Source organism: Aythya fuligula, chromosome 18 (assembly GCF_009819795.1).
Source record: "Aythya fuligula isolate bAytFul2 chromosome 18, bAytFul2.pri, whole genome shotgun sequence".
Classification (NCBI taxonomy): Eukaryota; Metazoa; Chordata; class Aves; order Anseriformes; family Anatidae; genus Aythya; species Aythya fuligula.
Genome location: NC_045576.1, coordinates 1398603 through 1418439, shown reverse-complemented (window position 1 = coordinate 1418439; position 19837 = coordinate 1398603). Strand labels below are relative to the sequence as shown.

Genomic DNA, 19837 nt, shown 5'->3' with positions numbered 1-19837 from the left:
TTCTGACAGCATTAAATTGGTGTCATAAAATACCAGGTGTGAGGAAGTCAAGTGTTTCCTGAAGATGCCAGGTTAAGTGACGCTGACCAACCAGCACACCGACTTTCAAATGTTTTGCAGAAGGAAAGAAGCTAGATTTCTGAGCTCTGAGATAGAAGAGGATCGTGTCGGCCAGGGGATGGGAGAAGAGTCTCAGAGGAACTTGACAGTAGGTCTGGTGGACCCATGGTTCTGATACCAGTTGTGTGTCAGTATCTCAGTGACATCCACCTAATTGTGAAGGTGTTGCCCATAACCAGGACAGCTGTGCAAAAGAGAGGATAATGTCATCCAGACTGTACTGGAACACATACACGTGTTAAATGGCATACTGCATGGTCAGTGCCAAAGTAATGTCCCCATAGGGCACCCCCTCTTCATACTGCCTACACTGAGCACCCCACTTTTCCCTTTAAGAATTGTTTCACACACCCATGTTTTTCAAGACGTGTAATGTCAACAAAGATCTGTGGTACCAACAAAGTGTTTGGCTCTATGTTTCCTGGTTGAAAATGGTTGTTCAAAATTCTATATAGAGACTTCAGATAAAATCCCTTCCTGCTCAGGTTTCTCCTCCTTTGCTGCCCAGAAGCTAGGTCTCTGGTCTAGAAGTCCCTCCCCAGTAGGTTTTGCAGCTCATATCTTGGTTCAGAGGGAGCCACCTTCCCCAAGGGATGTGCTTTGCACCTGGACTTCACACTCTGCTGTATGTCAGCACCATCTGGACAACAACACACCACAGCATCTAAGGGCAAAGCAGACAGAGAGTAAAACAGAAAAAAATATTTTCTGCATTGGGAAAATGTCCTGCACATTATAATTGTATCCTGCAGGAAGCACTTTGCTATTCAGTAGAGCACTTTGCTATTCAGAGGAGTATTTCCTATTCCTCTTCCTTTTCCCAGCTTCTCAATCCAAAAACTAGTTAAGGGATTTCCCCAAAGTGCTGGTGGATTTTCAGAGTCAACAGGGAGAAGGAGAGATGTCTGCATGTCTACAGCTTGAGTTAGTGATCTGCTTTGGATCTTAGACAAGGAGAAGTATGGCCCATCTCTGCAGACTGTGAAAGGAGCCCAGGCCTGCATAGGGCAGACAGACACATTTGGACATAAATTTCACTCCAGCTGTCTGCTCAGCATTACTCTGGGCAAGTGTGCTTTCACTTAAATTCCACCCTTAAATCACTGCATGCTGAATTTTTAAGTGAATGCTGTGGAGAGGCTTACCCATGATGGAGGCAATGTAGTCTGTGTGGTTTTGCAGCCATGAAGCAGAACTTCCCCAGTCCTACCATCCCAACACAGCTTGCTTGACTACTTTTGTAGTTCATCTCTCTCCCCATTTTCTCTGTCTTCTTTACTATCCATGCTCTCCAAGGACAACCCACACAATAAACAGTGTAATTAATGTCTTGGCATCCCATGTCTCAGCATTATTTTACCCAAAGGCTGCAGACACAACTGCTTGCCACCTTCAGAAGGCTTCAGTCAGGCTGTGTTATGTCATCTGAAATGCCTTGGTCAGCTGAGGCCAGATTTTCCGTAGTTACAGGGTGGTCCTTGAGCAGTATTTGAACTAGAGGAATTTGTAGTTCTCCAGAAAATGAAGATGTGAGGCTCAGAAAAACTATCTAGCTTGGACAAATATATTTTTTCTTATTGAAATTTGTAATCTTTACTCTGAAGACATGGACCACATGCTTATTGAAGTTTTGTTCCTCTAGTAGCTTCACATTTGGTCCAGAATTACCTAAGCAAACCAGTCCCTTTGCCTTGATCCCTTCAATCTGACAAAAATAACATTTGCCTCTGAGAGGCACAGCAGCACCCTCTTTCCCATCTCCAGCTGCTCAGTCTTACCTCCAACTTTTGTATTTTTGTGCAGAAAATGGGATCAGGAAATTGATCGATTTCCTGCAAGATTATACTAGATCATATACATGTATACACTAGCACAGGCACTAGAGAGATGGAAGTGTGTGGCTAAGTGCTGAGGAAGGAGCACGATCACCTTCTTCAGTAGTATCATGCACTTATATCCAATTAATATGACCACAGAACTGCTTTGCTTGGCCTTGATGAACTTGGTACAGATAAAAAATAAAACAACAAAAAAGCTATGTTCCAGTAAGCATAGCTGAGCATCAAATTTGATAACATAAGTATTCCCATGGAAGGCAGAGAATGAGTAAATAGATAGAAATTGCTTTACCTACAGGAGAGTAGTTCATACTGCTATAAATATTATACTCTGCCATATTGCTAGGTTTCAATGCAAAAATGTAGTAAATATTGCATAAGTTATCAGGGGATTTTCAGTATTACATCCACCCATGTTAAAGAAACTGAAAATGAGATCTGAAAACAAATCTGAGGTTGGATTAAAAACCCCAGGTTCAAAATAAATAAAAGTTGAGTTCTTCTGTTTGCCTTCAGGGCCTCCAAGGAGTAATGTGCTATTGCTTCCTCTCCTTTAACAAACAAGGAGGAGATGATCTCCTTTTAATGAAAAGACAGATGAAATTTCTATCTAATCAAAGGACCTGAGGCTTTAAATACTTATCATAAAAAACTACGCTTCTGCTAAAATTGGGATAGTTTGACAAAAAACAAACAAAAAAAAAGCATTTGTTTTACATGATGCTCATCTTCTATGGAGAGATACCAGGATGCCACCAAAAAAAAAAGTAGTGTAAAGACAAACTAACAATTTCATCATTACATCAAGTGCTAGTTTTAAAACTATTACTTCAGTAGTTAAAATAGGGTTTCCAAACATAAGACTTATTTGAGCAAAACTAAGAATACAGTGAATTCTGTAACTTACTGGCAGTATAAACAGATTCATTATTTAGAAATATTTCAGTGTGCCAAGCAATTTGGTACACTGAAATCCAGGCAGGTTTCCTTCACTGGATGGACTCTAAGTTTTGAGTTCAGCTGATACCAGCTGTACACAGAGGTCGCACTCAGCCCCTGCTTCTGTGCTTCTACTTCCCCAAAAAGGAAAGCGAGTTCTATGAAGCACATCCAGATCTTCTCATTTTAAATGACTTTTTTTCCCTTTAACATTAATCATCCAATTTACCCAACATCTAAGTCTCTCTGAGACTTACAAATATACCAAAAATAATAATAATCATTGAAAAAATAGTAGTTCATCATTTCAGCTGTTTTTGAGTAAGCCAAGCAGAAAATTTCTAATTAGAGCATATGGAAAAGGGCTTTTTAATTAAATATTTATTTTTTAAAAATTAAAATAACAAGCATGCATAAAATATCCAAAGATCTGTGCTTCATAGGAGGAATGTCGTACTGCTGGCGGTCAGAGTTAATACAGCTGTCCTCAGCTATTTCAAACAGTGCATGTCACCCTCTCCCACATCCAATCTGATGGAAAGGAAACACTGCAAGAAGAGAACAGATGATTAATAGCAAAAAGCTAGATTTTGATGCTGGCATATACAGATATTTCTACAGGAGTTCTATTTTGAAAGACACCATTTAATGTGACTCCAGTTAGACTTAAGCAGATGCTTAAAGTTAACCATCTGCTTAATTGCTGTTAGGATTAGGGATGGATTTAAATAGAGCTTTTAGTTCTTTAACATAGTGCCACTTTCTTTTTGCCATAATAAAGCATTTATGCTTATGGTTCATTTTAAGTGTTTCATTAGGTCTAGTGACTTAACTTACATGCTTGAAGTTAAGAATATGATCAGTGTTAGATTGTTTCAGGGTCTTAATTGTCTGTATAGTGCTGGCCCAAAGCAATGCTCAGCAGTTAACAAGCATGCAAACAAGTCCAGCTTCCGGGAGCAGAAAATGCCAGAAATCAGCAAAAGGAAGAAATAAACTTCAAACAATCATGACACAAATGTTCTTGTTGCTGGCCCCTAGCAGAGAACTGTGCAATATAATGAGAAAGTCCCTGCTTCACTGTCCAGGCACATTCAGGCTGACTGTGTCTCACTGGCAGACTGACAGCAAGTGAATTTCTGTGTCTTCAGTGTGATTTAAAATCAGTTGATGAGTTAAGAATCTGATTTCCTATAGCATCATCTTGATAATAAGAAGGTACATTTCCCACTCCCAGGCCAGAGCGGAGGCTGGAAGGACCATGCCCACATTCTGGTGCAAGCTCACAGCCCACCTTCCTTGCTGTGGTCTGTGGGCATCTTCCTCTAAGGCTACAGGAAAAGTATCTGCCCCAAGCTATTGAGGGGGAAATAGAAACTGAGACCAGGAAATTAATTAGGTGCTGAAAATGAACTGACTTCACATCTGGGCTTGGAGGAAGAGCATTTTTTCTCAAGGAGTTTCAGTCTGTTTTGATTTTCCATCTGGGTGGCTGGACATAATAAGTGATTTTACAAGAAGAGTTCCCTGCCTCTAAACCAAGCTCAGGGACCCATAAAGAGGGGTTTTCCTCCCTTGAGTTTTCTCCCAGTTTGAGTGTCAAATTCACTTAGGAATAAAATTTCAATCTGCAATTTCACTCCATATAAAGGAATTGGATTAGTTACTATCCTTTATGTGCCTGGCTAGTCAGGAGACAGTCCTATGTGGGGTACCTTTTTGCTTCTGGAGCTAGAAGTTCCTTTTCCCCTAATTTTCTGAGTATTTTTGCATGTGAGGTTAGGCACACTGCAAATTCACCAGCCACCACACTGGCTCTCTTCTCTGCCCCATGATGCTATGGATGCCATTGAACTCCAGCAGCCTCCTGGCTCCACTGCTCTTTAAATCCCTTTTCCTGAGAGCTAAACCCCAAACTGGTGTTTGCTTTTCTACCTGACCCAGGGAGTTAGAGCACAAGGGTGTGTTAGAGCATCTCATGGGGTTTCTGTTTTTCTAGCCCATGACATAAGATACAGGGCCACTGGACACTCTTGCAGGGGAGCATGGACTGCATCACTGACTGCATACCTGTTTTGAGGAAACCCCATTTGGTTGCATGGGAATCCAATTTTTTTTTTTTTTTTTTTTTTTTTTTTTTTTCTGTCAAGAAGCTGTTACTAGTGAATTATGCCTGGAGTGTAACAAGCAAGGAGGCCTCTGGCTTTGGCTTTCTGCTAAGTAGTCTGTATGTTCTGTGTAAAGGGAGAGCGGGATGGGAAGGTCAGGCTTCCCTGGTCTGTTCCCTAAAGCGCAGCACTGAATAGGGTATTAGCTTTCTGCTCTCATAGTGAGAGTGCAGTCCAACCCCACTGGAGAGCCCTTCCTGTAGTGATTTCATCCTCACTTTTTGGTTCCCTTGGTACCTCATGAAAGAGGGAAAACATGGGGAGGACTTTGTGTTCCCTTTCCTGCCAATACCGTAGGGTTAAAAACAACCATGTATTTCTTCCAAAGGTATTAGCATAATTCTTTCTCCACTCTGAATGTGCAATAGTTGGCTGTGTTCCACATAAGATTGCATTTAACTAATTCTGCTGTAGAGACCCATACTATTTATATCCTCCAAAATCAACTTCATCTTCAGAAATGCCTTTTAAAGGACACTTTTTTTTCTTTTCTTTTTCTTTTTCTTTTTCTTTTTCTTTTTCTTTTTCTTTTTCTTTTTCTTTTTCTTTTTCTTTTTCTTTTTCTTTTTCTTTTTCTTTTTCTTTTTCTTTTTCTTTCTCTTTCTCTTTCTCTTTCTCTTTCTCTTTCTCTTTCTCTTTCTCTTTCTCTTTCTCTTTTTTTTATTTTTTCCTGTCTGACCATATGTTTTCACTGTGATCTGCGTATTTTAGATGTGTTTCCAAAGGTTAGCATCCAGGACTGCTCCCCCCAGATGCTGTTTGTGCATTGCTATCTAATATTAGTCATGCAGCCTGTTCAGCTGTTTGATTTTTGAGAAACCCAGTCCATATTTATCTAATTACTTTGTGTTTGGAGAGTCGGTGAGAAGTTCTCAAATGCAGAAGAGATCACAGGCACTGACTGTCAACACCAACTAAATTTGTACAGTGCAGTTTCCCTCCAGCCATTCAGAGCTTTCTGTCCCAGAAAGAAGGTCCCTGTTCTCTTTCTCTTCATCTGGATTTCTTATGTTAATTTCCCCATTTCTTTTTCCTGATTTATGCTGGAACATGCAAGAAATGGCAGCCTTAAATATACAATAAATAAACAAATAAACAAATAAAATCAAAGAAAATCAGAGCAAATAAAGTCTGAAATGCTACAGAGAGATTTTAAACTCTAGATTAATCCTGAGTTCAAACGTACCCATTTTGGAGGGTTTATTGTCACTATTGCTTTCTAAATACAGAGGCATGGCTGCTGAAAAATTCCTGTGCAGGACAGGTCTCTTTTCCAGAGTCTCCTGCTGGTGAGTCTAGTTAGCATTGGAAAAAGCTGCACTATTTGATCTTATATTCCATTGTGTACCTGGAGGAAAAACATTTCTTCATCAAGAAAACAGCTTTCTCCAAAGATGCTTCAAAAGGTATCTGTTTCCTTGGAGAGAGATACTTGAAACTGTGTAACCTTTATCTTCAACACAGTGTTCTTTTAAAATATCAGTTTAGCCAAGACTGAGATTTTTTTTTTTTTTTTGATAGTTTTATTTTTCTGTAGGTGTATTTTTTAACTCTAGTTGCTTAAAAACAAAAGTTGTGTTTTCCTCATAAAGAGGTCTTCCAGAGAGTTTTCTTTTGCAGTTTGGCACTGATGGTTTTGAAAGAGTCAGTTAATATCTACACAAATGCACCATGAAGGAGAGATGTACTTGTGTGTAGGGAGTTCAGGGGTGGGTATAGCTTTCATGGTATGCGTTGCATCACTAGATTTAAGACACGTGTAGGAGGAAGAAATTCTAATGTGATTGAGAGTGTGAGTTCTGAGTGCTTTCAACAGACAGATGTTTTTGTGAGCAAACTTGAAGCTCCATTGTATGAGACAGTCCTTCTCACACTACCATTGTTTGCTCAGATGTTTGTGGGAGAAGGATCATTTTTCACAAAGGATTATCTTCCACCTGTTTTTGGTGTACCCACCAGGCTGTGTGATTTTTCTCAAGTGGTCTTCTTACTGTTCATTTAAGTCTCCGTTTCCTTTAACCTTGAAGTAATGAAAGAACAATACTGGTTATTGTGAAGAAGTTACAGCTTCCATACACAGCCCTACCTGTCGCAAAGCCAAGGAAAGGAGAACATTTCAAAGGAAGTGAGATGTCCCCTGTACCCACATATGCTTTGTTATTCTGCATGAGGACCACCTCTAACCATGGTTGTCCAAGCACTTCAGCCTCCAGACTTGATGATTGCACCCATCTGCCTTCGAATCATGCATTTCTGATACGTTTTACCCTCAGTTCCCCCCATGCAATCAACTATTCCTGCCAATGCTGACAGGCTCCAGAAGTGTGCATAGAAAGTCAGACATAAAGGATTAAAGCTGCAATATGTGATCTTTGGTAGCCAAAATAAGATCTTTCTGGGAAGACAGTTCTGGTACTTACAGGTGTTTGAGTCTTCCAGTTTGGACTGTGCACTGAACATGGGGCAAAACCCATCATAGGTGCTTTATACAGGTATATGTATAAAGCATATGCACTCTCACATTATGTCCCTGTAGAGATACATACACACTTACATAAAAAACCTGCTGATAAGAAACTGTAACCAGATCAACAGTAGAATCTTAGCTTCCCATCAGTAACTTGCTCTTACAGCAAGTACTTCATCTGGGTTGACCTGGGTTCTGCCATTTCTTTCCTTCACTCGTTAGACTAGACTCTTCATGTGTCCACATAAAAGTAACTTCAGTTTCAAAAGACTTCACCTTCCATTGCAAAAAGAAGAGGTCAAAAAGTAGCTAATGGCTGAGATGAAGTTCCAGTGAAATCTTAGTTCATACAGTCTTTACGCACAAGATGGATTTTTTTTTTTTTTCCCAGAAGAAATATCTGCCTTGAGTTCTGTTTGGACAGGGTAGCTCTGGGCATTAGTCTCTACCATATAGTGGAGCAGGAGCACCAAGACATGAGAAGCAGGCACCACCTGACAACTGGGCAGGGTAAGCACTTGGCTGGCTTCTCTCTTGCCACCAGTGAGGAGGCTGCAGTCAAGCCACCGCACAAATCCTGCTGGCAAGTCTGAAGTAGCCAAAGGAGTGAGAAACACTTGCCTGCTGCCTGACCCTGCTATGTGAGCTAACCACAGAGCCAGGCTGGCAGCAAAGGCTCCTTGTGCCCTCAGAGATGCTGCTGAGGGGACAGGCAGTAGGTGACCTTCTGTCGGAGGATGCTGGGGAGGCTCTGCCAATGTGGGCCTGCCTCCTGGGAGCAGCCTGGAGGAAGCTGAGCCATTCAGTTAATCAGAGCCTCTGCACATCACTTTGGTTTCTTGTTGCTGAAGTTTCCAACACCTGCAAGATGTTCAGAGGTGCTAAGCTCCATCGAGCTTCCACAGCTGTAACTAGTGGGATGTGCTCTCACTGCTGTGATGATGGGACTGGGGGAGGAGAGTAACCATCCTGGGATGGAGCTGGGTTGGGGGGAGCATTTCCAGCTTCTCCATCCTCCCTGTGCTGCTGCATGGCCTCAGGAAGTGCTTTCACCTGCATTCTTCATTTTCCCCACATGTAAACCAGAAATGGTTGCACCTGCCTTACCTTCCCCACAAAAGTGATATGATTAATTAGCATCTTAGTTATGCTTGCAAAATCCTAATAAAAATCCCCAGTATGATCTGCAAAATTTGACCTGTCTGTTCCATGGGGGTTCCTCAAAGTAATAAAATCTTGCAGATGCAGGTACAATTGCTCTCTTGCTCAGCTTAAATCTGGGGCTAACAGAGCCCACCCTACCTGTAATGAGAGTATAGAGACATTTGTGAGACTTAGATGAGAACTAGAGGGAAGCCTGTATGGAAAATAACAGTTTCCATAATCAGTGCAGTATTTGGATGGCGTGGGATACTAAAGAACAGGGCCATTCACTACTTAATGAGGATTAAAATAACTCTTGAATAGCTGCCTTATTCCCTGAGCATCCTGTTCAATGAATGAGTCATAGGATTACAGTTGAAAAATAGGCTGGAATGGTGGAACAAAAACCTGACTTAATGAAGATCAAATTAAAGGTTTGTGGACAGCTTTTAATCTGGCATCTCCAGTCCCTTTAACAACTGATGTTCTGAGTTCACTAGTAGCTTAATTTTTGTTTTTGACTCTTGTGTCCATTGCTACAGTCCCTTTTTTGGGTGTCAGTGTGGGTATCATTAGCCAGGTGCAGAAACACTGCAAGGCTGAATATCCATAATATAAAAGTATAAGGTGAGTAGTTATTGGCTAATGTACATGAAAGACAGCTGGGTTTTAATGAGTATTAGGCTTAGCATCTGTATGCTCGTCACCCTGGTAAGGCACCACAGAGTCCTGGCTGGGCAGGTCTCCCTCAGGAGGAGACCAAGGGCTCAGCCTCCGCCAGCTCCCTGGGACAGTCCCCAGTGCTGGGAGATGCCCTCTGCCACCATCCTGTCTGATCTGAACTGATGGGAGAAGGCTTCCTGTAGAGAAGGGTCGCTGTCTTCTCTCCTCACCCAGGCACGCTGCTCAGTTTTGCCTGACCAGCATGGCAGCAGTTGAAGGACATCGGTTCAGGTGGTACACCCTTGACCACAAATTGTGAAAAAAAAAAAAAAAAAGAAGCCCAATGGGGACAGGCAGATAATAAACTGGTAGCTTTGTGCCACAGGCATTTACATTCTCATCATCACTTCTTGGTCTGCTTTCTTCATTGCCTTGGGGGTCTCCATCTCTTTCAGTTCCTAAAGTCTGTAGTCTTTTGCTGCATTTATGTACTCTGGAAGATTAGCTCTTGAAGGGGATTTTCGTTTCATTAATGCAGATGGCAAACAGTTATCTTGTCATCAGAAAAATAAACTGCTTGTTATGTTCTTTGCTGAATATCTCAGCTGGAGAATAAGGCCGAAGGTAGGCAAACGCTGAGGCTGCTGAAAAGACCAGAGGGGCAGAATGCAAGAAAGTGTATTTCATAGGGGAATGGCTTCTGTTGAGTCCATTTCTTTGGTCCTGTCAAATATAGATTTCAGAGCAGTTCCCACTGCTTTAATAACTACTGCAAAACTAACACAAATTATTGCATGACTTTCAGAGCTATCATATATCTGTTATATAGCTGGCATATATTAAAAATATCCTTCCTTTGCTGTTTTTATAAGGGACTTTATTAGGGAAGACAGACCAGAAAATACAGCAATTTCTTTCCATATTCTGACACCTGCTATTTTTTCCATTGGAGATCACAATAAATCAAGTTTTTATTAACAATAAACACACATAAAATCCCTGAGACGGAAAAAAATGTACCCTAGAGTAGAGTAAAACAAAGTAGCAAAGGAAAGGTTACTTATACAAAGGCCCTTACACAAAAAGAATTGTTTCTTAAGAGCATCTTCTAGATAAGAAATACAATGGGAATTCTTTGGGGTATATTTAAAGTTTTCTTCACCAGGTACTCAGAATTTTACACCTTGAGGCAGACAATTGACTTTGCAGTTTATGCTGCAAATTAGAGCTGTCAAACCTGACCACAGGAAGAAGAGATCCTCTCAATGCTGAGATCGATACCTCCCCAGACAAAGACCCACCTCTGAGAAGAAGGGTGTGAGGGGCTATTCAGTCTATCCCGCCCTGGAGCTGACCCAGGGTGTGCTGATTTCACATGGCCATTAGAGATGCTTTCAGGTCCCCAGGGGTCTGATCCTGATCTGCTCTGGGCACTTACAGTGCCCATTGCCCATAGATATCTGAGGGAGTTCATATTGTCCCATCACCAAAGTCGCTCAGCTACTTCTTTTGTTGTTTTGGTGACCATAAAGCATTCTGCATATTCAGTGGGAAAATTACAGCTTCATGTTTTATCATCCACAGTAAAGAAGACATTTGCATTTCTTCAAATCAATCATTGGATGCCACAGCTGACACCAGACTAAGTCTTTTAAAAAATGCAATGCACTCTCAGCAAAATCTGGGAGATTATTAATTGAGAAATCTCTCCTCTCCATCTGGAGATGCTGGCTGGGGACACTGAGGAAAGGATCTTGGGAAAGTCTGGGGAGCACCTGAACCCCTCTCATGTGCCCATACCCACACCTCTCTGAGGCCTGACTCCAAGCCCAGCAGAAACCCCCTTCCTGCAGGAGACACCTGGCCTGGCCATGGGGAGCTGCCAGCCCACCTCAGTGTCACCTCCGCAGGGAGACCTGGAGAAACAGGAGGAAGGGAGGAGGATAAGAGACAATGAGAGCTTTGTGACAGTGCACAAGATTATCTGATGCCCTTAGCACTGAATGACGGCCTGCCTCAGAAGAAGCTCTCCCCTTTTCAGCGTCCAAGATGTCACTGCCACGGGCAGAATTTGGGTGCTGGGGCCTGTCCCCAGCAGTGCTGGCACTGATGGTGGCAGGGGTATGAGGTGGGCAGCACAGCTGGGGACTGGACATGCTGTGCACATTGTGTTGACGGTGGGGCCACTTCTCTGGGGTGGCTGCATAGGGCCTCCTGCAGGGACATGACCAGGCAGGAGATGTCAGGGCAGGCTGCTTTGTGGCTGGTCCCATGGTTGTCTAAGTTAATGCAGGTGCTTACGACTGGGTCCTACCTGGTAGCATTAAGCCTTCTGGAGGGCTCGGACAGGCTGGTACTTGCAGCAGAAAGGCCACCTGAGCAAGGCAGCCAGGCCACCTAGACAGGCCCTCATCCCCTGGCACCTGCAGACTTCTCTTTCTCCCTCCTAAAGACTTGGTCTTTTCCTCACCTCAGAGGGACACAGCCTTCTCTTGACCTGTGTCACACTTCTCCTGCACCATCCCTCATGCAGGCCCAGCATCCCATCCTTCCTGCTCCATCTTCCCTTCTCCTGTCATTAACGCCCCCACCACAGTCCCATCCCCACATGGCTTCTAGTTCCCAGAGCAGCGGTTATAGGATTCACGTGTAGACCACAGACACAGTCTTGTAGGATGCAGCATTTTTCTCTGTCCTAACTGTATGAGCCCATTTTCTTTGCAAAGAAACTTGAAACCCTTACAGCCCCGTCTGTCCATGTGGCTTCTCCCAGATTCCCAAGGCTCTGGGACCACAGGTTTTCTTTCCCACTGTAAAATGCCTCTTTCTTTCTGCTGGTTATTGTATCTGATCACTCCTCCAGCTGTGCTCAGAAATTTTGCATTGTGGTCTGGCAATTCAGAGCACTATGAATCCTTTATTTCCCTAATGGAGTTTCCTAGTAAATAGCTTTGAACTCAGATCCTTGTCTCTACAATAGATATGCTTCTGCCTAACTGGCATTTCACAATTAACAGCATTATCTTGTTAAACCTGAAGAGGTGTAGGAAGGCTCGGCCATCATTTTAAAGCATTTTATTGCTTAGAAAGTGTTTACAATAGGCTACAGAAACTGTAAATGAAGACAAGTACTGCATTCAGATGCCTGATTAGCTCAGCCATATGAAAATGCCAATAATTCAGGATAAGACTATTTTGGATGCAATTTCTTAAACAGTAACCTAAGAGCATGTGAGATTTTTCAGAGCAAATATGGGAGGGAAGGGGAGAGGAGGGGAGGGGAGGGGAGGGGAGGGAATTAGGGTGAAATAGAAAGCTGAGTCACAAGACCATGGCTCCTACTCATGCTGATATAGTCATACTGTCCTCAGTGAAGACATATCTTGCCCCAGGAGTGAGGTTGCCAGAGGAAGTCACTGCTTTGGAGTACTCTGTGTCTCGAGGAGAGAGAAAACTGTTGTTTCCCTTCTGGAATAGTTAATGTGCTAAAGTTTTGCCAGTTACTGTTTTAAATGCTCACATTTCAAATGCGTGTCTCCATCATCTCTGTGTAGCCTTTTATCTGTCAACTCCTCTAGCATGAGCAGCATTAGTAGAGAATAGGACAAACAGTTTGTATCTTTGGATGTTTTTAGCAATTTGATTTGAAAAATAGCTTTGCCATAGCCATGCTGGAAGTCCTTGCTGTCCTTAACTACACTGCATAACTGCAGCCCTATGCCTGGCTGAAATCCAGAAGAACTAGCATAGGTACCACAGGCTGCTATACAAAGCACATGGAAGTATGGAGACCTCCTGGGGATGTATCTCACTTTTTAAGGAGAGAAATGGTTGTGTAGAAATTTTCATGCTCAGTGAAGTTACCAGGTGAAAATGTCAAGGACAGGTCATCATAAAATACAATAGGCTCATTACTCAGTACTTAGTTTGAACCTTTCAAAAATAGATTTAATAATTCAATTAAATAATTTAAAGTAATAAATGATGGATGAAATAACTGGTAAAATACATAATGAATACGAAGTTGAACATGATCCCATGACGCACTCTTGTGGCAAAGAAGGCCACCAGCATCCCGGGTGGCATTAGGAGAAGCACAGCAAGTCGAGGTGGGTGATCCTGCCCCTCTGCTCAGCACTGGCGAGACACATCTGGAGTGCTGGGTCCAGTGGTGGGGTCCCCAGCACAGGGGAGAGAGACATTCTAGAGAGGCTCCAGAGTAGGACCACAAAAATGTTTGAGAAATTGGAACATCTGTTGTATAGGAAGAGATTGAGAGAGCTCAGACTATTCAGTCAGGAGAAAAGAAGTCTTGGGGAGGATCTAATCAATGTGTATTGATACCTGATGGGACAAATAAAGAAAACAGCCAAGCTCTTTCACTGGGGCCCACTGATAGGACAAGAGGCAATGGTCACAAACTGGAATACGGAAAATTCCAATTAAATCTAAGAAAAAAACTTTCTTACTATGATGGTGGTGGAGCACTGGAAATACTTTCCATCAGTGGAGATATTCAAAATCTCCACTGATTGGCCAAATTGCTGGCCAAATTGCTGGCCAAATTCTGGCCAATGCTGCTCTAGCTGACCCTGCTTTGATTAGGCGGTTGACCAGATGATCTCCAGAGACATCTCCAGTCTCAGCAATTCTGTGATTCTATGAACTCAGGAACAGAAAAACAGCTGTAAGAGAGAAGCAGTTGCTATCAGGGCACAGACACCCCTGATGCACACTGAGCAGAATGGCTGCCTTTGCAACCAAAGACCCTAAAAATTCTGCATAGAGGAGACTGCTCTAAAGTTGTGTATCTGGCAGTCTCAGCAACCCAGCTGCTGGCTGTATTGACTAAACACCACTGAAATGGCAATATCCAGAACACATTTGTGCCTGACAGTTTCATGAACTGACTATAACTGAAGTCTGGCCCAGACTTTATCTCTAAAGCTTTTCAGAAGCACAAAATATTTAGACTATCTAAGAGAATAATCAAGTTGCTGATTGACAAGTCTCATGATCTAGAAATATCTACTTTTGGAGGAGTTTTCTAATAATAAATTGTTTTCTTACTCTGGCCAAAAAATATGAAAGATCTAATAGGAGTTGAAGACAGATGATTGAGAACTAAAGTATATAATGTTTTTTGGTAGCAAAGTCTAAAAATACTGCAGTTATTTCTTTTAAGTATCTGTCAGACTTACCATCATGTAAAGTCTTTTAAAACTGTATTACCAAAAGCATTTGTTTGAACTCCAGAAAACGTTAAAACATAATGTAGAAATTAGTGAGCAGAATTCTGTGCCATACTTGCTGGAAACTGGATGACAAGTATCCTAGCTGATCCCAAACCTCTGAAAGTCCCTCCAGACTGAGAGGGATTCCAGAAATATCAAAGAGTTAAATTTATGCCGTTCATCTTCTGCTTCTGTTTTCACATTAAAGTGAAAGGAGGCAGTATGGAGGAACAGAAACAAAATCACAAGCAATGACTGCAGAATTTTTGCTTGCTAAAAGTAACCGTCAATGGAAGATCAAAAGGAAAATTCTGTCTTAGGAGATCTGTCGGCCACTTACTGAAGGACTCTTTAAATGCCTGTGGGAACCTGACCTCCTTTCAAGGTTTGCTCATAACATACTGCTAGCCAGGCTAATAATTTCTAAGCTTCACTGGCAGTGTATTTGATAAGTATCTATTTTCTAGATGGAGATGCTAAGTAAGTTAAGGTACGTAGTCTGTTGACATCCAATAATAATAATAATAATAATAATAATAATCTCTGGTTTTAACTCTGGCTGTACACAGACATTCAGTATGTTGTGCAAGGAGATGAATTTCCAGTGAGATAAAGTAGCAGACAAATCATGTCAAGCTGTTCTTTTAATTATTATTATTATTACTGTGCTTTTTTATCCAGGGAGAAATAGCTTGTATGAGGGACTGTGACTCTAGCTAGGTTTTCAGTTATTTGTGGGAAAGTAATGTGAGACTAATTTGAGAAACATGGTGCTAATGAACCTCGATAGGGTAGATGCCATAATGGCTGACTAACCATAAAAAGTGAGTAAATATCAGTAGAAAGATGAACTGATGTGTTTCTGCATTCAGTCTTTTTGTTACTGGTGGAAAGGGAATTTGCTTATTAAATTTACAGATGATATAAAGCTCGGATGACCATAAGTCTATTAGAGGATGGGATTGGAATTTAAAATACTCTTTAAAAACTCGAGAAATAGACTGAAAATAAATTGATTAAATGGAGAAAAATGCTATGCATTGGACTGAAACAAGAAAACTAAAAAACTTTGTATTTGTTGAACAAATGGACAAGTTGCAGTTCTTTTGAAAAGCAGGAAAAGCATAATGAATCATAAACTTGATATGAACCAGGAATTTTGCATCATTATGGAAAAGGAAAATACCATACAAGTTTGTGTGAACAAGAATAGAGCACTTGGAAAAATCCACACATTCCACTTTGTACTAGTAAGGTCTCCTCCCACAAACATGTCCCAGGCTGGGCACAAGGCTGGAGAAGGATCTAGTTTAATCATAAAGCATGCAGGGTACTAGGATGGAAACAATCAAAGGCAAAGCAAATTTTATAGGGAAGCATACAGGAAGTTATGTAATTTAGCTTGAAGGATAAAGTTAAGGGAACACAAAATAACAACTTTGGCATAAAAAACTATTGCAGAAAGAACAGGGATTTTCTCCGTGGTCCTGGTAAACAGGAAGAAGAAATTGATCTAAAAAGCAGTAAGAAAGTTATTATGAAACAGGTCTCCTGGGGGCAAAGTGAAATATCCATGAGAGGTTCTCAAGAATAGCAGATTAGACATTAGGCATAAGATGTAAAATCCTTGAAATCTTTTCCCCCTACTTTAATACAATCCCCATACCAAACAAAAAAGTACTGGACAAAGACACTTAATTTTTTATTGAATGTTTTTCTGGAAACTTTATCTGGACAGTTACTAATCACTAAGGTAGCAGTCAAGCTGCCTTTGACTGCTTCCCTCCTACTTTTCAGCATGGTGCATTTAATATGAATCCACCAGGTCTTGTGGTAGTCTCAGCTCTCAGGGGAGAGAGAGCTGCAGCCCAGGTGCAGCTGTTGAACTCTTCCTCCTGCATTATGAAGCTACTTACTTGATCCTTCCCTAGACTCTACGTGACATTGCTATCGTGTAAGGTTGTGGTCTCAGTGGGAGAGTCTGTTACCTGTGTAGCTGGCGGTAATGTCCTGGAAAGCTTCATGTGGGATGGAGGAGGAGTGGAGCTGGGGCTGTGAGGTTCCAGCAGCTCCCAGGAAGACACCACTGATATTGGTTTGTTCCTGGCTGGGCATGCTTCTTACCTTTACAGACAACGCTAATTTGCAGGCTCAGCAGAAGGGGAGCAGTTTGCTATTATCATGTTCTTCTTGCATCTGGAATTTTAAGCGAACTACATAACAGAAACTTCTGCTTTCTTAAGCATTTTCTTCTTTCTTTAATCATGCTGAGATTTCCTGTGAATACTGTGAGCTGTAATTATCATCTGTAGATCAGTGGGTTTGCTAAGCTGTTTCTTAAAGGGATCTTTTTTTTTTTTTTCTCTGTGAATTTCAGATGACCAAGAACAAAATTATAATCACCTGATACTAAACAGTGCCACCCAGACACCTACACATGGTAAGAGAAAACAAAGAGCAAAATTACACTTGTTGTAACTTTCCTCTGCCAGCCAGTAATATTTACTGGTATCAAAGCATGTTTAATGTTAGTGGAATGGTTCCTATGGCAATGATGCATGAATGATGTATTCCATTAACATTAAACATAGGACCATATTTTACATTAGAGCACACAATTAAATATGGCCCGATCTTTTATAGCTTTACCTATCAACCTTGTGGTTTCCCTTGTCTGGTTGTTCCTTTCTCACTTTCACATCAGCAAAGTTCTGTGAGATTTAACCATCCAAATGATAACCAAAGAAAAGTCGATCTTGTCAGCCAAGCCCCTCAACTCATAGTGCTGCTTGTGCATTTTTTTAAGATAGGTTAGAAGGACAGTGAATATGGGGTAGGGGCTCTTAAACTGGCATGATTTTGGTATCATAATATGTGGCCAGAATTTGTGTTAGCTCTACCTTAGCTCCCTCCTTGCTTTGATTGCCTTGGCTCAAGATTAGTAGTCAGGTGTGGGCAGCATGTCCCTTCCAGCATCGTAGCAATCACAGACCACCCAGTCAAACCACCTGCCTCTTCCCAGCTCCATCCAAACCCAAACCAGTCGCTGGTTCCCACTGCCGCTGTGCAATCAGTGCAACTTCTGAGTGCATCCCAGCCCTCTGTGCTCTCTTCCCTATTCACCTCGTGCCTTGTCTGGGTCTCCTCCTTGTTTTTCCCTGCACCCTTCACCCTGTGAATGTGAGATATTCCTCCAGCACTTGCAGCTGGAACCTCCTCTCTGCTAAGGAACAAGTAAATGATGAGTAGATCTCATCCTAATAGGTATTGATTCTCTCTACCTGTTGCTCTGAATTGCTGTATTTGTTGCTCTTTGTGTTCTGGCATTTTTTGTTTTTTAACTCTTGAACTTCGTCTTGACAAATACTAGGGAACAGATTTATTGTGAAAGTCATGTGTGCTTGAATAGGAACTTCCACAATTTGTTGCAAAAAAGGGTTGGAGCCTTAAAAAAGTCTCCTCAAAGTTTTGGTCTTTTCCTTTCCTACTGGGTGGGTCTTACTGCTGCTCAGTCTGCATGTTACCTTCAGTTGTAAGACTAATTATTTTTTTTTCCTATCTCCCAAAGCCACAGGGGAAACATCAGCTTTAGATCTTGCAGTAACATAGAAATATTTATTGAACATGATTTGAAGGCCTCAAACACTCTCAAACTACCTTTTTAAATATTTTTTTTCTCTCTCTTTTTTCTTTTTCTTTTTTGTTTTCTTTTAATATTTACTACTTTCATGAGAAAAGTAATTGGAATGGAATTGTAATGTCTTCTTTCTGTATGCTACCACCTGTTCTTCACATCCACAATGGCCTGGGATTCCAGATCTACCCCAAAAGACACAGATAAGCCCAGTTTACCTGTGTCTGTGATCTGTGTGCAGAGGTTTTAACATAGCTCGCCCACCAGATCCCTATTGCATTCAATAATTCAAAGTAACAATGTGCTAGAACAGTTAAACTTCCTTCTGAACCTGACAGATGCTTTTCTTTTTTATCTACTTGAGAGACAAAACCAAAGCAGAAGTGTTCATGATCTTGGATTAGAAACTCTTTTTTTTTTTTTTTTTTCTTTTTTTCCCTCCACTACTGTGCCTTAAAAATTGATGGCTTTAAACTAAACAAGGGGAGATTAGAGGTTAGGAAGAAAATCTTCACTCAGACAGTGATGAGGCACTGGAACAGATTGCCCGGAGAGGCTGTGGATGCCCCATTCCTGGAATTGTTCAAGGCCAGGTTGGACAAGACCCTGGGCAACCTGATCTAGTGGGTGGCATCCCTGCCCATGTCAGGGAGTTGGATCTGTGTTATCTTTAAGGTCCCTTCCAACCCAAGTCATTCAATGGTTCTATGGTTTTAAACAGTTTGGTCATACAAAGCAATTTGAATGATCTGACTACAAATAACTGTATGATTCAGTCGTATTTGGTTCCTCCCCCTCACCCCACCCCACCCCGTGTCTGCAGGATGCAGTTGGCCTGGTATACATGTATATGATGGGGAGAGTGGATTGTTGCAAACTGGAATACCTATCAGGATGAAAACTCAGATCCTCTGGGCTGGTGATCCTATCCTCACCATCCCAGCAACTTTGTGGTTCCTTACTTTCTCCCATTATTCCCATTACATTGCCTCTCCAAAGTCATATAACCCTGGCAATAATCAGAGGAGGCTCTCAACATGTGATAGATGTGGTGCCCAGGGCTCTGCAAGGGACCTCCTCGTCTAGGAGGGATGAAAGCCAAGCTCCCTGAGCTCTCCTTTCCCCACACCTAACCAGCTAGCCTTTTGCAGATGTAGAGCAAATGGCACCAGACCATTGTCCTCCCCAATGGTCTTGGGAATCATAACAGGATCTAAGTAGAGAGGAATGATCCAGATGTGCTGTTGCAGTGGAGCATCTGTTCCACCAAACAGTGTTTTGGAAGCAGCTTTCTGTACCTCTGTCTACAACTCAGTCTTTGTTCAGCTGAGACAGTTGGAGGATGGCAAACACCAGTTTCCATGGACTGGTATTTCCTGGTGGCCCGTGCTCTGCTGCCTGCAGATGTCACTGTGACAAGCCCTCTCTGAATGTACACAAAGCTTATCAGCACCATATGCAAACACTCCCTTGTATTACTGCAGCAGTTTTTTTTCCTGCAAATAAACAAACTGAAATAAAATAAAGTAAATCCATGTCCATGAGGCCCAAGGGAGGAAAAAAAAAAAAAAAAAAAAGAAAAAAAAAGGAAAGAAGAAATAAAAAAAAGGCAAATTTGGCATGAGTTACAT

At 41.7% G+C, this 19837-nt stretch overlaps 1 protein-coding gene across 1 annotated transcript in view; it reads left to right on the top strand.

Annotated features, from left to right (window-relative positions):
* SHISA6 (shisa family member 6) overlaps positions 1-19837 on the top strand; it is a 260856-nt gene that overhangs the window by 215294 nt on the left and 25725 nt on the right. Inside the window, exon 4 of the mRNA XM_032199647.1 lies at positions 16950-17012. Within this exon, the coding sequence (XP_032055538.1) occupies positions 16950-17012 (63 nt within the window). The remainder of the gene's footprint in view (positions 1-16949; positions 17013-19837) is intronic.